This window comes from Hyla sarda, unplaced genomic scaffold (assembly GCF_029499605.1).
Source record: "Hyla sarda isolate aHylSar1 unplaced genomic scaffold, aHylSar1.hap1 scaffold_69, whole genome shotgun sequence".
In the NCBI taxonomy this organism is placed as follows: Eukaryota; Metazoa; Chordata; class Amphibia; order Anura; family Hylidae; genus Hyla; species Hyla sarda.
This window is the reverse complement of record NW_026610707.1, coordinates 129636-146702: the sequence shown is the minus strand read 5'-3', so window position 1 is coordinate 146702 and position 17067 is coordinate 129636. Positions and strand designations below refer to the sequence as shown.

General features: G+C 35.9%; 1 protein-coding gene across 1 annotated transcript in view; it reads right to left on the bottom strand.

Annotated features, from left to right (window-relative positions):
- Positions 1-249: 249 nt before the first annotated feature.
- Positions 250-17067, bottom strand: part of CUNH11orf16 (chromosome unknown C11orf16 homolog) — a 41261-nt gene continuing 24443 nt past the window's right edge. The window contains exons 7-9 of the mRNA XM_056554376.1: positions 12424-12596; positions 1860-2109; positions 250-418 (exon numbers count right to left, since the gene is read on the bottom strand). Of these exons, the coding sequence (XP_056410351.1) occupies positions 302-418; positions 1860-2109; positions 12424-12596 (540 nt within the window). The 3' untranslated portion in view covers positions 250-301. The remainder of the gene's footprint in view (positions 419-1859; positions 2110-12423; positions 12597-17067) is intronic.

Sequence of the window (17067 nt, the reverse complement as noted above, 5' to 3'; positions counted from 1 at the left end):
CACATTGGGGATAATTGTGATTAGTGATCGATATGTGAACATTATCCAAGCACAAAAACGCCAGAAAACGATCAGAATGAACCTAATTGTGTAGCAGCAGTGACACCTGCAGGCAATGACCGGTACTGCGCCATGTATTGCCAACAAGAAATGTTTAGTAGTATTTTTGCTAAAAAAAAATTTTAAATTACACACGTCGCCCGTATGACCCGACCCATTTGGATTATTCCCCCCCTCCCCCAGTGCCTGTCTGGTTCCCCTATGTAGACTCTCCGCTGTATAAACTCTGCTCGTTTGCCTCCTAGGCCTCCATAGACAGCGCTCGCTGGCTCCCGCTTCGCCCGCCTTGTTGTTCGGCTTGGTAAACCTTTTCAGCCACTTGTTTGTAATGATCCTGGACCCGTCTCCTCTGCGCCTTCTGTGGAGATAGAAGAGTCACTGAGGTCAAGTCAGCTTATCAGGTGAAATATATATATATTGTCCCTGACAATACATCCTAGTACTATATAGAATATGATATATACAGTACAATTAGCAATATGCTGGAGAAGACACGGAACCGGCAGGACGGGAGGACACCAATTCGGCAGGGGGAAGACACCGAACAGGACCAGACTCTGAATCAGCAGGGACCAGAAGGGGGAAGACACTGAACCTGCATGGAGAAGACCCCGAACTGGCAGGGGCTGCAGGAGTGTATGAAGTTCTACAGCCTGGGTATATGGGAAGGATTTCAGGGTCCTGTTAACATTTATACGCACAATATACAGATACTTGACCTCTGTTATGGAGCGTGCGCTCACCATGTGATTGGCCTCTGGGATGGAGCGTACACTCACCATGTGATTGGCCTCTGGGATGGAGCGTACACTCACCATGTGATTGGCCTCTGGGATGGAGCGTGCACTCACCATGTGATTGGCCTCTGGGATGGAGCGTGCACTCACACCATGTGATTGGCCTCTGGGATGGAGCGTGCACTCACACCATGTGATTGGCCTCTGGGATGGAGCGTGCACTCACACCATGTGATTGACCTCTGGGATGGAGCGTGCACTCACACCATGTGATTGGCCTCTGGGATGGAGCGTGCACTCACACCATGTGATTGGCCTCTGGGATGGAGCGTGCACTCACACCATGTGATTGGCCTCTGGGATGGAGCATGCACTCACCATGTGATTGGCCTCTGGGATGGAGGGTGCGCTCGCCATGTGATTGTCCTCTGGGATGGAGCGTGCACTCGCCATGTGATTGACCTCTGGGATGGAGCGTGCACTCACCATGTGATTGACCTCTGGGATGGAGCGTGCGCTCACTATCTGATTGGCGTCTGGGATGGAGGGTGCGCTCACCATGTGATTGGCCTCTGGGATGGAGCGTGCACTCGCCATGTGATTGACCTCTGGGATGGAGCGTGCGCTCACTATCTGATTGGCGTCTGGGATGGAGGGTGCGCTCACCATGTGATTGGCCTCTGGGATGGAGCGTGCGCTCACCATATGATTGGCCACTGGGAAGGAGGGTGCGCTCACCATGTGATTGGCCTCTGGGATGGAGCGTGCACTCACCATGTGATTGGCCTCTGGGATGGAGTGTGCACTCACCATGTGATTGGCCTCTGGGATGGAGCGTGCACTCACCATGTGATTGGCCTCTGGGATGGAGCGTGCACTCACCATGTGATTGGCCTCTGGGATGGAGCGTGCACTCACCATGTGATTGGCCTCTGGGATGGAGCGTGCACTCACCATGTGATTGGCCTCTGGGATGGAGCGTGCACTCACCATGTGATTGGCCTCTGGGATGGAGCGTGCACTCACCATGTGATTGGCCTCTGGGATGGAGTGTGCACTCACCATGTGATTCCTCTCTCTCTCCTCGGTTTCGGCACATTTCTGGTATTCCCTCTGGTGGATCTTCTCCCGCACCGTCCTCAGATGCCCCATCCTCTGCTCTTCCTTCCTCTTGTCCTCGGTAGCTATGGTTTGGCGGTGATCACCGCGCTCCTCCTGTGCAGCCATCTTGGTCTTCAGAATGGACACATGTCGGGCCTCTTCATCCTTCAGCTTCTTCTCCTCGTTCTGTAGGCGCTGAAGGGTCTTCACCCTGAGGGGAGATATAGGAGGTCACTGTATATATGTGCTGTGCATGAAGACCTCAGAACTGTTTGTAGAACATGTGTATATAGTGTGTGTATAGTGTGTGTATAGGTAATATAGGTGTATATAGTGTGTGTATAGGTAATATAGGTGTATATAGTGTGTGTGTATAGGTAATATAGGTGTATATTGTGTGTGTATAGTATGTGTATAGGTAATATAGGTGTATATAGTGTGTGTGTGTGTGTGTATAGGTAATATAGGTGTATATAGTGTGTGTGTATAGGTAATATAGGTGTATATAGTGTGTGTATAGGTAATATAGGTGTATATAGTGTGTGTGTGTATAGGTAATATAGGTGTATATAGTGTGTGTGTGTATAGGTAATATAGGTGTATATAGTGTGTGTGTATAGGTAATATAGGTGTATATAGTGTGTGTATAGGTAATATAGGTGTATATAGTGTGTGTGTATAGGTAATATAGGTGTATATTGTGTGTGTATAGTGTGTGTATAGGTAATATAGGTGTATATAGTGTGTGTGTGTGTGTGTGTGTATAGGTAATATAGGTGTATATAGTGTGTGTGTATAGGTAATATAGGTGTATATAGTGTGTGTATAGGTAATATAGGTGTATATAGTGTGTGTGTGTATAGGTAATATAGGTGTATATAGTGTGTGTGTATAGGTGATATAGGTGTATATAGTGTGTGTGTATAGGTAATATATACGTGTATATAGTGTGTGTGTGTGTGTATAGGTAATATAGGTGTATATAGTGTGTGTATAGGTAATATAGGTGTATATAGTGTGTGTGTGTGTGTATAGGTAATATAGGTGTATATAGTGTGTGTGTATAGGTAATATAGTGTGTGTATAGGTGTGTATAGGTGTGTATAGTGTGTGTATAGTGTGTGTATAGGTAATATAGGTGTATATAGTGTGTGTGTATAGGTAATATATACGTGTATATAGTGTGTGTGTGTGTGTGTGTGTGTATAGGTAATATAGGTGTATATAGTGTGTGTATAGGTAATATAGGTGTATATAGTGTGTGTGTATAGGTAATATAGGTGTATATAGTGTGTGTATAGGTAATATAGGTGTATATAGTGTGTGTGTGTGTGTATAGGTAATATAGGTGTATATAGTGTGTGTATAGGTAATATAGGTGTATATAGTGTGTGTATAGGTAATATAGGTGTATATAGTGTGTGTGTATAGGTAATATATACGTGTATATAGTGTGTGTGTGTATAGGTAATATAGGTGTATATAGTGTGTGTATAGGTAATATAGGTGTATATAGTGTGTGTATAGGTAATATAGGTGTATATAGTGTGTGTGTATATAGGTAATATAGGTGTATATAGTGTGTGTGTATATAGGTAATATAGGTGTATATAGTGTGTGTATAGGTAATATAGGTGTATATAGTGTGTGTGTATAGGTAATATAGGTGTATATAGTGTGTGTGTATAGGTTATATAGGTGTATATAGTGTGTGTGTATAGGTAATATAGGTGTATATAGTGTGTGTGTGTATATAGGTAATATAGGTGTATATAGTGTGTGTATAGGTAATATAGGTGTATATAGTGTGTGTGTGTATAGGTAATATAGGTGTATATAGTGTGTGTGTGTATAGGTAATATAGGTGTATATAGTGTGTGTGTATAGGTAATATAGGTGTATATAGTATGTGTGTATAGGTAATATAGGTGTATATAGTGTGTGTGTGTATAGGTAATATAGGTGTATATAGTGTGTGTGTGTATAGGTAATATAGGTGTATATAGTGTGTGTGTGTGTGTGTATAGGTAATATAGGTGTATATAGTGTGTGTATATAGGTAATATAGGCGTATATAGTGTGTGTGTGTATATAGGTGTATATAGTGTGTATATAGGTGTATATAGTGTGTTTGTATAGGTAATATAGGTGTATATAGTGTGTGTGTGTGTGTGTGTGTGTATAGGTAATATAGGTGTATATAGTGTGTGTATAGGTAATATAGGTGTATATAGTGTGTATAGGTAATATAGGTGTATATAGTGTGTGTATAGGTAATATAGGTGTATATAGTGTGTGTTTGTGTTTGTGTGTGTGTATATGTAATATAGGTGTATATAGTGTGTGTATAGGTAATATAGGTGTATATAGTGTGTGTGTGTGTGTGTATAGGTAATATAGGTGTATATAGTGTGTGTGTATAGGTAATATAGGTGTATATAGTGTGTGTATAGGTAATATAGGTGTATATAGTGTGTGTGTGTGTGTGTGTGTGTGTATAGGTAATATAGGTGTATATAGTGTGTGTATAGGTAATATAGGTGTATATAGTGTGTGTGTGTGTGTGTATAGGTAATATAGGTGTATATAGTGTGTGTATAGGTGTATATTGTGTGTATATAGTGTGTGTGTATATAGGTAATATAGGTGTATGTAATATAGGTGTATATAGTGTGTATATAGGTGTATATAGTGTGTGTGTGTATAGGTAATATAGGTGTATATAGTGTGTATATAGGTGTATATAGTGTGTATAGGTAATATAGGTGTATATAGTGTGTGTGTATAGGTAATATAGGTGTATATAGTGTGTGTATATAGGTAATATAGGTGTATATAGTGTGTGTGTATAGATAATATAGGTGTATATAGTGTGTATAGGTAATATAGGTGTATATAGTGTGTGTATAGGTAATATAGGTGTATATAGTGTGTGTATAGGTAATATAGGTGTATATAGTGTGTGTGTGTGTGAGTGTGTGTATAGGTAATATAGGTGTATATAGTATGTGTGTATAGGTAATATAGGTGTATATAGTGTGTGTGTGTATAGGTAATATAGGTGTATATAGTGTGTGTATAGGTAATATAGGTGTATATAGTGTGTGTGTGTGTATAGGTAATATAGGTGTATATAGTGTGTGTATAGGTAATATAGGTGTATATAGTGTGTGTGTGTGTATAGGTAATATAGGTGTATATAGTGTGTGTATAGGTAATAGAGGTGTATATAGTGTGTGTGTGTATAGGTAATATAGGTGTATATAGTGTGTGTGTATAGGTAATATAGGTGTATATAGTGTGTGTGTGTGTATAGGTAATATAGGTGTATATAGTGTGTGTGTGTATAGGTAATATAGGTGTATATAGTGTGTGTGTGTGTATAGGTAATATAGGTGTATATAGTGTGTGTGTATAGGTAATATAGGTGTATATAGTGTGTGTGTGTGTGTGTGTGTATAGGTAATATAGGTGTATATAGTGTGTGTATATAGGTAATATAGGTGTATATAGTGTGTGTGTGTGTGTGTGTATAGGTAATATAGGTGTATATAGTGTGTGTGTATAGGTAATATAGGTGTATATAGTGTGTGTGTATAGGTAATATAGGTGTATATAGTGTGTGTGTGTGTGTATAGGTAATATAGGTGTATATAGTGTGTGTGTATAGGTAATATAGGTGTATATAGTGTGTGTATATAGGTAATATAGGTGTATATAGTGTGTGTGTGTGTGTGTGTATAGGTAATATAGGTGTATATAGTGTGTGTGTATAGGTAATATAGGTGTATATAGTGTGTGTGTATAGGTAATATAGGTGTATATAGTGTGTGTGTGTGTGTATAGGTAATATAGGTGTATATAGTGTGTGTATAGGTAATATAGGTGTATATAGTGTGTGTGTATAGGTAATATAGGTGTATATAGTGTGTGTATAGGTAATATAGGTGTATATAGTGTGTGTGTGTGTGTATAGGTAATATAGGTGTATATAGTGTGTGTGTATATAGGTAATATAGATGTATATAGTGTGTGTATAGGTAATATATAAGTAAGTATTGTGTGTGTTATGTGAGTATACAGTATAGATGTATATAGGTGTATGTTATGTGAGTATATAATATAGATGTATACAGGTGTATGTTATGTGAGTATATAATATAGGTGTATATAGATGTATGTTATGTGAGTATATAATATAGATGTATACAGGTGTATGTTATGTGAGTATATAATATAGATGTATACAGGTGTATGTTATGTGAGTATATAATATAGGTGTATATAGGTGTATGTTATGTGAGTATATAATATAGATGTATATAGGTGTATGTTATGTGAGTATATAATATAGGTGTATATAGATGTATGTTATGTGAGTATATAATATAGATGTATATAGGTGTATGTTATGTGAGTATACAGTATAGATGTATATAGGTGTGTTATGTGAGTATATAATATAGATGTATATAGGTGTATGTTATGTGAGTATACAGTATAGGTGTATATAGGTGTATGTTATGTGAGTATATAATATAGATGTATATAGGTGTATGTTATGTGAGTATATAATATAGATGTATATAGGTGTATGTTATGTGAGTATATAATATAGATGTATATAGGTGTATGTTATGTGAGTATATAATATAGATGTATATAGGTGTATGTTATGTGAGTATATAATATAGATGTATATAGGTGTGTTATGTGAGTATATAATATAGATGTATATAGGTGTATGTTATGTGAGTATATAATATAGGTGTATATAGGTGTATGTTATGTGAGTATATAATATAGGTGTATATAGGTGTATATTATGTGAGTATATAATATAGGTGTATGTTATGTGAGTATATAATATAGATGTATATAGGTGTATGTTATGTGAGTATATAATATAGGTGTATATAGGTGTATGTTATGTGAGTATATAATATAGATGTATATAGGTGTATGTTATGTGAGTATATAATATAGGTGTATATAGGTGTATGTTATGTGAGTATATAATATAGGTGTATATAGGTGTATGTTATGGGAGTATATAATATAGATGTATATAGGTGTGTGTTATGTGAGTATATAATATAGGTGTATATAGGTGTATGTTATGTGAGTATATAATATAGATGTATATAGGTGTGTGTTATGTGAGTATATAATATAGATGTATATAGGTGTATGTTATGTGAGTATATAATATAGATGTATATAGGTGTGTGTTATGTGAGTATATAATATAGATGTATATAGGTGTATGTTATGTGAGTATATAATATAGGTGTATATAGGTGTATGTTATGTGAGTATATAATATAGATGTATATAGGTGTATGTTATGTGAGTATATAATATAGATGTATATAGGTGTATGTTACCTGAGTATATAATATAGGTGTATGTTATGTGAGTATACAGTATAGATGTATATAGGTGTGTGTTATGTGAGTATATAATATAGATGTATATAGGTGTATGTTATGTGAGTATATAATATAGGTGTATATAGGTGTATGTTATGTGAGTATATAATATAGGTGTATGTTATGTGAGTATACAGTATAGATGTATATAGGTGTGTGTTATGTGAGTATATAATATAGATGTATATAGGTGTATGTTATGTGAGTATATAATATAGATGTATATAGGTGTATGTTATGTGAGTATACAGTATAGATGTATATAGGTGTATGTTATGTGAGTATATAATATAGATGTATATAGGTGTATGTTATGTGAGTATATAATATAGATGTATATAGGTGTATGTTATGTGAGTATATAATATAGGTGTATATAGATGTATGTTATGTGAGTATATAATATAGATGTATATAGGTGTATGTTATGTGAGTATACAGTATAGATGTATATAGGTGTATGTTATGTGAGTATATAATATAGATGTATATAGGTGTATGTTATGTGAGTATACAGTATAGATGTATATAGGTGTGTTATGTGAGTATATAATATAGATGTATATAGGTGTATGTTATGTGAGTATATAATATAGATGTATATAGGTGTGTGTTATGTGAGTATATAATATAGATGTATATAGGTGTATGTTATGTGAGTATATAATATAGATGTATATAGGTGTATGTTATGTGAGTATATAATATAGGTGTATGTTATGTGAGTATATAATATAGGTGTATATAGGTGTATGTTATGTGAGTATATAATATAGATGTATATAGGTGTATGTTATGTGAGTATATAATATAGGTGTATATAGGTATATGTCATGTGAGTATATAATATAGGTGTATATAGGTGTATGTTATGTGAGTATATAATATAGGTGTATATAGGTGTATGTTATGTGAGTATACAGTATAGATGTATATAGGTGTGTGTTATGTGAGTATATAATATACGGTAGGTGTATATAGGTGTATGTTATGTGAGTATATAATATAGATGTATATAGGTGTATGTTATGTGAGTATATAATATAGATGTATATAGGTGTATGTTATGTGAGTATACAGTATAGATGTATATAGGTGTATGTTATGTGAGTATATAATATAGGTGTATATAGGTGTATGTTATGTGAGTATATAATATAGGTGTATATAGGTGTATGTTATGTGAGTATATAATATAGGTGTATATAGGTGTATGTTATGTGAGTATACAGTATAGATGTATATAGGTGTATGTTATGTGAGTATATAATATAGGTGTATGTTATGTGAGTATATAATATAGATGTATATAGGTGTATGTTATGTGAGTATATAATATAGATGTATATAGGTGTATGTTATGTGAGTATATAATATAGGTGTGTGTTATGTGAGTATACAGTATAGATGTATATAGGTGTATGTTATGTGAGTATATAATATAGATGTATATAGGTGTATGTTATGTGAGTATACAGTATAGATGTATATAGGTGTGTTATGTGAGTATATAATATAGATGTATATAGGTGTATGTTATGTGAGTATATAATATAGGTGTATGTTATGTGAGTATATAATATAGATGTATATAGGTGTATGTTATGTGAGTATACAGTATAGATGTATATAGGTGTATGTTATGTGAGTATATAATATAGATGTATATAGGTGTATGTTATGTGAGTATATAATATAGGTGTATGTTATGTGAGTATATAATATAGATGTATATAGGTGTATGTTATGTGAGTATATAATATAGGTGTATATAGGTGTATGTTATGTGAGTATATAATATAGATGTATATAGGTGTATGTTATGTGAGTATATAATATAGGTGTATATAGGTATATGTTATGTGAGTATATAATATAGGTGTATATAGGTATATGTCATGTGAGTATATAATATAGGTGTATATAGGTGTATGTTATGTGAGTATATAATATAGGTGTATATAGGTGTATGTTATGTGAGTATACAGTATAGATGTATATAGGTGTGTGTTATGTGAGTATATAATATACGGTAGGTGTATATAGGTGTATGTTATGTGAGTATATAATATAGGTGTATAAAGGTGTATGTTATGTGAGTATATAATATAGATGTATATAGTTGTATGTTATGTGAGTATATAATATAGGTGTATATAGGTGTATGTTATGTGAGTATATAATATAGGTGTATATAGGTGTATGTTATGTGAGTATATAATATAGGTGTATATAGGTGTATGTTATGTGAGTATACAGTATAGATGTATATAGGTGTGTGTTATGTGAGTATATAATATACGGTAGGTGTATATAGGTGTATGTTATGTGAGTATATAATATAGGTGTATAAAGGTGTATGTTATGTGAGTATATAATATAGATGTATATAGTTGTATGTTATGTGAGTATATAATATAGGTGTATATAGGTGTATGTTATGTGAGTATATAATATAGATGTATATAGGTGTATGTTATGTGAGTATATAATATAGGTGTATATAGGTGTATGTTATGTGAGTATACAGTATAGATGTATATAGGTATGTTATGTGAGTATATAATATAGGGGTATATAGGTGTATGTTATGTGAGTATATAATATAGATGTATATAGGTGTATGTTATGTGAGTATATAATATAGATGTATATAGGTGTATGTTATGTGAGTATATAATATAGATGTATATAGGTGTATGTTATGTGAGTATATAATATAGGTGTATATAGGTGTATGTTATGTGAGTATATAATATAGATGTATATAGGTGTATGTTATGTGAGTATATAATATAGATGTATATAGGTGTATGTTATGTGTGTATATAGTATAGATGTATATAGGTGTGTGTTATGTGAGTATATAATATAGATGTATATAGGTGTATGTTATGTGAGTATATAATATAGATGTATATAGGTGTATGTTATGTGAGTATATAATATAGGTGTATATAGGTGTATGTTATGTGAGTATATAATATAGGTGTATATAGGTGTATGTTATGTGAGTATATAATATAGATGTATATAGGTGTATGTTATGTGAGTATATAATATAGATGTATATAGGTGTGTGTTATGTGAGTATATTATATAGATGTATGTTATGTGAGTATATAATATAGGTGTATATAGGTGTATGTTATGTGAGTATATAATATAGATGTATATAGGTGTATGTTATGTGAGTATATAATATAGATGTATATAGGTGTATGTTATGTGAGTATATAATATAGATGTATATAGGTGTATGTTATGTGAGTATATAATATAGATGTATATAGGTGTATGTTATGTGAGTATATAATATAGATGTATATAGGTGTATGTTATGTGAGTATATAATATAGGTGTATATAGGTGTATGTTATGTGAGTATATAATATAGGTGTATGTTATGTGAGTATATAATATAGGTGTATGTTATGTGAGTATATAATATAGATGTATATAGGTGTATGTTATGTGAGTATATAATATAGATGTATATAGGTGTATGTTATGTGAGTATATAATATAGATGTATATAGGTGTATGTTATGTGAGTATATAATATAGATGTATATAGGTGTATGTTATGTGAGTATATAATATAGGTGTATATAGGTGTATGTTATGTGAGTATATAATATAGATGTATATAGGTGTATGTTATGTGAGTATATAATATAGGTGTATGTTATGTGAGTATATAATATAGATGTATATAGGTGTATGTTATGTGAGTATACAGTATAGATGTATATCGGTGTATGTTATGTGAGTATATAATATAGATGTATATAGGTGTATGTTATGTGAGTATATAATATAGATGTATATAGGTGTATGTTATGTGAGTATATAATATAGGTGTATGTTATGTGAGTATATAATATAGGTGTATATAGGTGTATGTTATGTGAGTATATAATATAGATGTATATAGGTGTATGTTATGTGAGTATATAATATAGATGTATATAGGTGTATGTTATGTGAGTATATAATATAGGTGTATGTTATGTGAGTATATAATATAGGTGTATATAGGTGTATGTTATGTGAGTATATAATATAGGTGTATGTTATGTGAGTATATAATATAGATGTATATAGGTGTATGTTATGTGAGTATACAGTATAGGTGTATATAGGTGTATGTTATGTGAGTATATAATATAGGTGTATATAGGTGTATGTTATGTGAGTATATAATATAGATGTATATAGGTGTATGTTATGTGAGTATATAATATAGGTGTATATAGGTGTATGTTATGTGAGTATATAATATAGGTGTATATAGGTGTATGTTATGTGAGTATATAATATAGGTGTATGTTATGTGAGTATATAATATAGGTGTATATAGGTGTATGTTATGTGAGTATATAATATAGGTGTATATAGGTGTATGTTATGTGAGTATATAATATAGATGTATATAGGTGTATGTTATGTGAGTATATAATATAGATGTATATAGGTGTATGTTATGTGAGTATATAATATAGGTGTATATAGGTGTATGTTATGTGAGTATATAATATAGATGTATATAGGTGTATGTTATGTGAGTATATAATATAGATGTATATAGGTGTATGTTATGTGAGTATATAATATAGATGTATATAGGTGTGTGTTATGTGAGTATATAATATAGATGTATATAGGTGTATGTTATGTGAGTATATAATATAGGTGTATGTTATGTGAGTATATAATATAGGTGTATATAGGTGTATGTTATGTGAGTATATAATATAGGTGTATATAGGTGTATGTTATGTGAGTATATAATATAGATGTATATAGGTGTATGTTATGTGAGTATATAATATAGATGTATATAGGTGTATGTTATGTGAGTATATAATATAGATGTATATAGGTGTATGTTATGTGAGTATACAGTATAGATGTATATAGGTGTGTGTTATGTGAGTATATAATATAGATGTATATAGGTGTATGTTATGTGAGTATATAATATAGGTGTATATAGGTGTATGTTATGTGAGTATATAATATAGGTGTATATAGGTGTATGTTATGTGAGTATACAGTATATATATGTTGTGTATCCTGATTCCCTGCACCTGTGCGCCTCTTGGCTCTCTCTGTACTTCTCTCCGGCCTCTGTTTCTCTCTTTCGCTCCCATTCCAGATTCTTCATCTTCTTTTTCTGTTGTTTTTCCTCCATTTCCTTCTTAAGTTTTAGTTTTGCAAATTCCGACTCCCCGAGACGTTCTACAGCCGGAGGTGACTGTTCCTTTAAGAAAATGATATACACAATGAATCAGCAGTAATGGATAGGCTGTATAATCAGTGATGTCACCGCTGATCTCTAGTGATGGATAGGCTGTATAATCAGTGATGTCACCGCTGATCTCTAGTGATGTCACCGCTGATCTCTAGTGATGGATAGGCTGTATTCTCAGTGATGTCACCGCTGATCTCTAGTGATGGATAGGCTGTATTCTCAGTGATGTCACCGCTGATCTCTAGTGAATGGATAGGTTGTATTCTCAGTGATGTCACCGCTGATCTCTAGTGATGGATAGGCTGTATTCTCAGTGATGTCACCGCTGATCTCTAGTGATGGATAGGCTGTATAATCAGTGATGTCACCGCTGATCTCTAGTGATGGATAGGTTGTATTCTCAGTGATGTCACCGCTGATCTCTAGTGAATGGATAGGTTGTATTCTCAGTGATGTCACCGCTGATCTCTAGTGATGGATAGGCTGTATTCTCAGTGATGTCACCGCTGATCTCTAGTGATGGATAGGCTGTATAATCAGTGATGTCACCGCTGATCTCTAGTGATGGATAGGTTGTATTCTCAGTGATGTCACCGCTGATCTCTAGTGATGGATAGGCTGTATTCTCAGTGATGTCACCGCTGATCTCTAGTGATGGATAGGCTGTATTCTCAGTGATGTCACCGCTGATCTCTAGTGATGGATAGGATGTATTCTCAGTAATGTCACCGCTGATCTCTAGTGATGGATAGGATCTATTCTCAGTGATGTCACCGCTGATCTCTAGTGATGGATAGGCTGTATTCTCAGTGATGCCACCGCTGATCTCTAGTGATGGATAGGATGTATTCTCAGTGATGTCACCGCTGATCTCTAGTGATGGATAGGATGTATTCTCAGTGATGTCACCGCTGATCTCTAGTGATGTCACCGCTGATCTCTAGTGATTGATAGACTGTATTCTCAGTGATGTCACCGCTGATCTCTAGTGAATGGATAGACTGTATTCTCAGTGATGTCACCGCTGATCTCTAGTGATGGATAGACTGTATTCTCAGTGATGTCACCGCTGATCTCTAGTGATGGATAGGCTGTATTCTCAGTGATGTCACCGCTGATCTCTAGTGATGGATAGGATGTATTCTCAGTGATGTCACCGCTGATCTCTAGTGATGGATAGGCTGTATTCTCAGTGATGTCACCGCTGATCTCTAGTGATGGATAGGCTGTATTCTCAGTGATGTCACCGCTGATCTCTAGTGTTGGATAGGCTGTATTCTCAGTGATGTCACCGCTGATCTCTAGTGATGGATAGGATGTATTCTCAGTGATGTCACCGCTGATCTCTAGTGATGGATAGGCTGTATTCTCAGTGATGTCACCGCTGATCTCTAGTGATGGATAGGCTGTATAATCAGTGATGTCACCGCTGATCTCTAGTGTTGGATAGGCTGTATTCTCAGTGATGTCACCGCTGATCTCTAGTGATGGATAGGCTGTATTCTCAGTGATGTCACCACTGATCTCTAGTGATGGATAGGCTGTATTCTCAGTGATGTCACCGCTGATCTCTAGTGATGGATAGGCTGTATAATCAGTGATGTCACCGCTGATCTCTAGTGTTGGATAGGATGTATTCTCAGTGATGTCACCGCTGATCTCTAGTGATGGATAGGCTGTATAATCAGTGATGTCACCGCTGATCTCTAGTGATGGATAGGCTGTATTCTCAGTGATGTCACCACTGATCTCTAGTGATGGATAGGCTGTATTCTCAGTGATGTCACCGCTGATCTCTAGTGATGGATAGGCTGTATTCTCAGTGATGTCACCGCTGAACTCTAGTGATGGATAGGCTGTATAATCAGTGATGTCACCGCTGATCTCTAGTGTTGGATAGGATGTATTCTCAGTGATGTCACCGCTGATCTCTAGTGTTGGATAGGCTGTATTCTCAGTGATATCACCGCTGATCTCTAGTGATGGATAGGCTGTATTCTTAGTGATGTCACCGCTGATCTCTAGTGATGGATAGGCTGTATTCTCAGTGATGTCACCGCTGATCTCTAGTGATGTATAGGCTGTATAATCAGTGATGTCACCGCTGATCTCTAGTGATGGATAGGCTGTATAATCAGTGATGTCACCGCTGATCTCTAGTGATGTCACCGCTGATCTCTAGTGATGTCACCGCTGATCTCTAGTGATGAATAGGATGTATTCTCAGTGATGTCACCGCTGATCTCTAGTGATGGATAGGCTGTATTCTCAGTGATGTCACCGCTGATCTCTAGTGATGGATAGGCTGTATTTTCAGTGATGTCACCGCTGATCTCTAGTGATGATTAGGCTGTATTCTCAGTGATGTCACCGCTGATCTCTAGTGATGGATAGGCTGTATTCTCAGTGATGTCACCGCTGATCTCTAGTGATGGATAGGCTGTATTCTCAGTGATGTCACCGCTGATCTCTAGTGATGGATAGGCTGTATTCTCAGTGATGTCACCGCTGATCTCTAGTGATGTCACCGCTGATCTCTAGTGATGGATAGGCTGTATTCTCAGTGATGTCACCGCTGATCTCTAGTGATGGATAGGCTGTATTCTCAGTGATGTCACCGCTGATCTCTAGTGATGGATAGGCTGTATTCTCAGTGATGTCACCGCTGATCTCTAGTGATGGATAGGCTGTATTCTCAGTGATGTCACCGCTGATCTCTAGTGTTGGATAGGCTGTATTCTCAGTGATGTCACCGCTGATCTCTAGTGATGGATAGGCTGTATAATCAGTGATGTCACCGCTGATCTCTAGTGATGGATAGGCTGTATAATCAGTGATGTCACCGCTGATCTCTAGTGATGTCACCGCTGATCTCTAGTGATGTCACCGCTGATCTCTAGTGATGGATAGGATGTATTCTCAGTGATGTCACCGCTGATCTCTAGTGATGGATAGACTGTATTCTCAGTGATGTCACCGCTGATCTCTAGTGATGGATAGGCTGTATTCTCAGTGATGTCACTGCTGATCTCTAGTGATGGATAGGCTGTATTCTCAGTGATGTCACCGCTGATCTCTAGTGATGGATAGGCTGTATTCTCAGTGATGTCACCGCTGATCTCTAGTGATGGATAGGATGTATTCTCAGTGATGTCACCGCTGATCTCTAGTGATGGATAGACTGTATTCTCAGTGATGTCACCGCTTATCTCTAGTGATGGATAGGCTGTATTCTCAGTGATGTCACCGCTGATCTCTAGTGATGGATAGGCTGTATTCTCAGTGATGTCACCGCTGATCTCTAGTGATGGATAGGCTGTATTCTCAGTGATGTCACCGCTGATCTCTAGTGATGGATAGGCTGTATTCTCAGTGATGTCACCGCTGATCTCTAGTGATGGATAGGATGTATTCTCAGTGATGTCACCGCTGATCTCTAGTGATGGATAGGCTGTATTCTCAGTGATGTCACCGCTGATCTCTAGTGATGGATAGGCTGTATTCTCAGTGATGTCACCGCTGATCTCTAGTGATGGATAGGATGTATTCTCAGTGATGTCACCGCTGATCTCTAGTGATGGATAGGCTGTATTCTCAGTGATGTCACCGCTGATCTCTAGTGATGGATAGGATGTATTCTCAGTGATGTCACCGCTGATCTCTAGTGATGGATAGGCTGTATTCTCAGTGATGTCACCGCTGATCTCTAGTGATGGATAGGATCTATTCTCAGTGATGTCACCGCTGATCTCTAGTGATGGATAGGATGTATTCTCAGTGATGTCACCGCTGATCTCTAGTGATGGATAGGCTGTATTCTAAGTGATGTCACCACTGATCTCTAGTGATGGATAGGCTGTATAATCAGTGATGTCACCGCTGATCTCTAGTGTTGGATAGGATGTATTCTCAGTGATGTCACCGCTGATCTCTAGTGATGGATAGGCTGTATAATCAGTGATGTCACCGCTGATCTCTAGTAATGGATAGGCTGTATTCTCAGTGATGTCACCGCTGATCTCTAGTGATGGATAGGCTGTATTCTCAGTGATGTCACCACTGATCTCTAGTGATGGATAGGCTGTATTCTCAGTGATGTCACCGCTGATCTCTAGTGATGGATAGGCTGTATTCTCAGTGATGTCACCGCTGATCTCTAGTGATGGATAGGCTGTATAATCAGTGATGTCACCGCTGATCTCTAGTGTTGGATAGGATGTATTCTCAGTGATGTCACTGCTGATCTCTAGTGATGGATAGGCTGTATAATCAGTGATGTCACCGCTGATCTCTAGTGATGGATAGGCTGTATAATCAGTGATGTCACCGCTGATCTCTAGTGATGGATAGGCTGTATAATCAGTGATGTCACCGCTGATCTCTAGTGATGTCACCGCTGATCTCTAGTGATGGATAGGATGTATTCTCAGTGATGTCACCGCTGATCTCTAGTGATGGATAGGCTGTATTCTCAGTGATG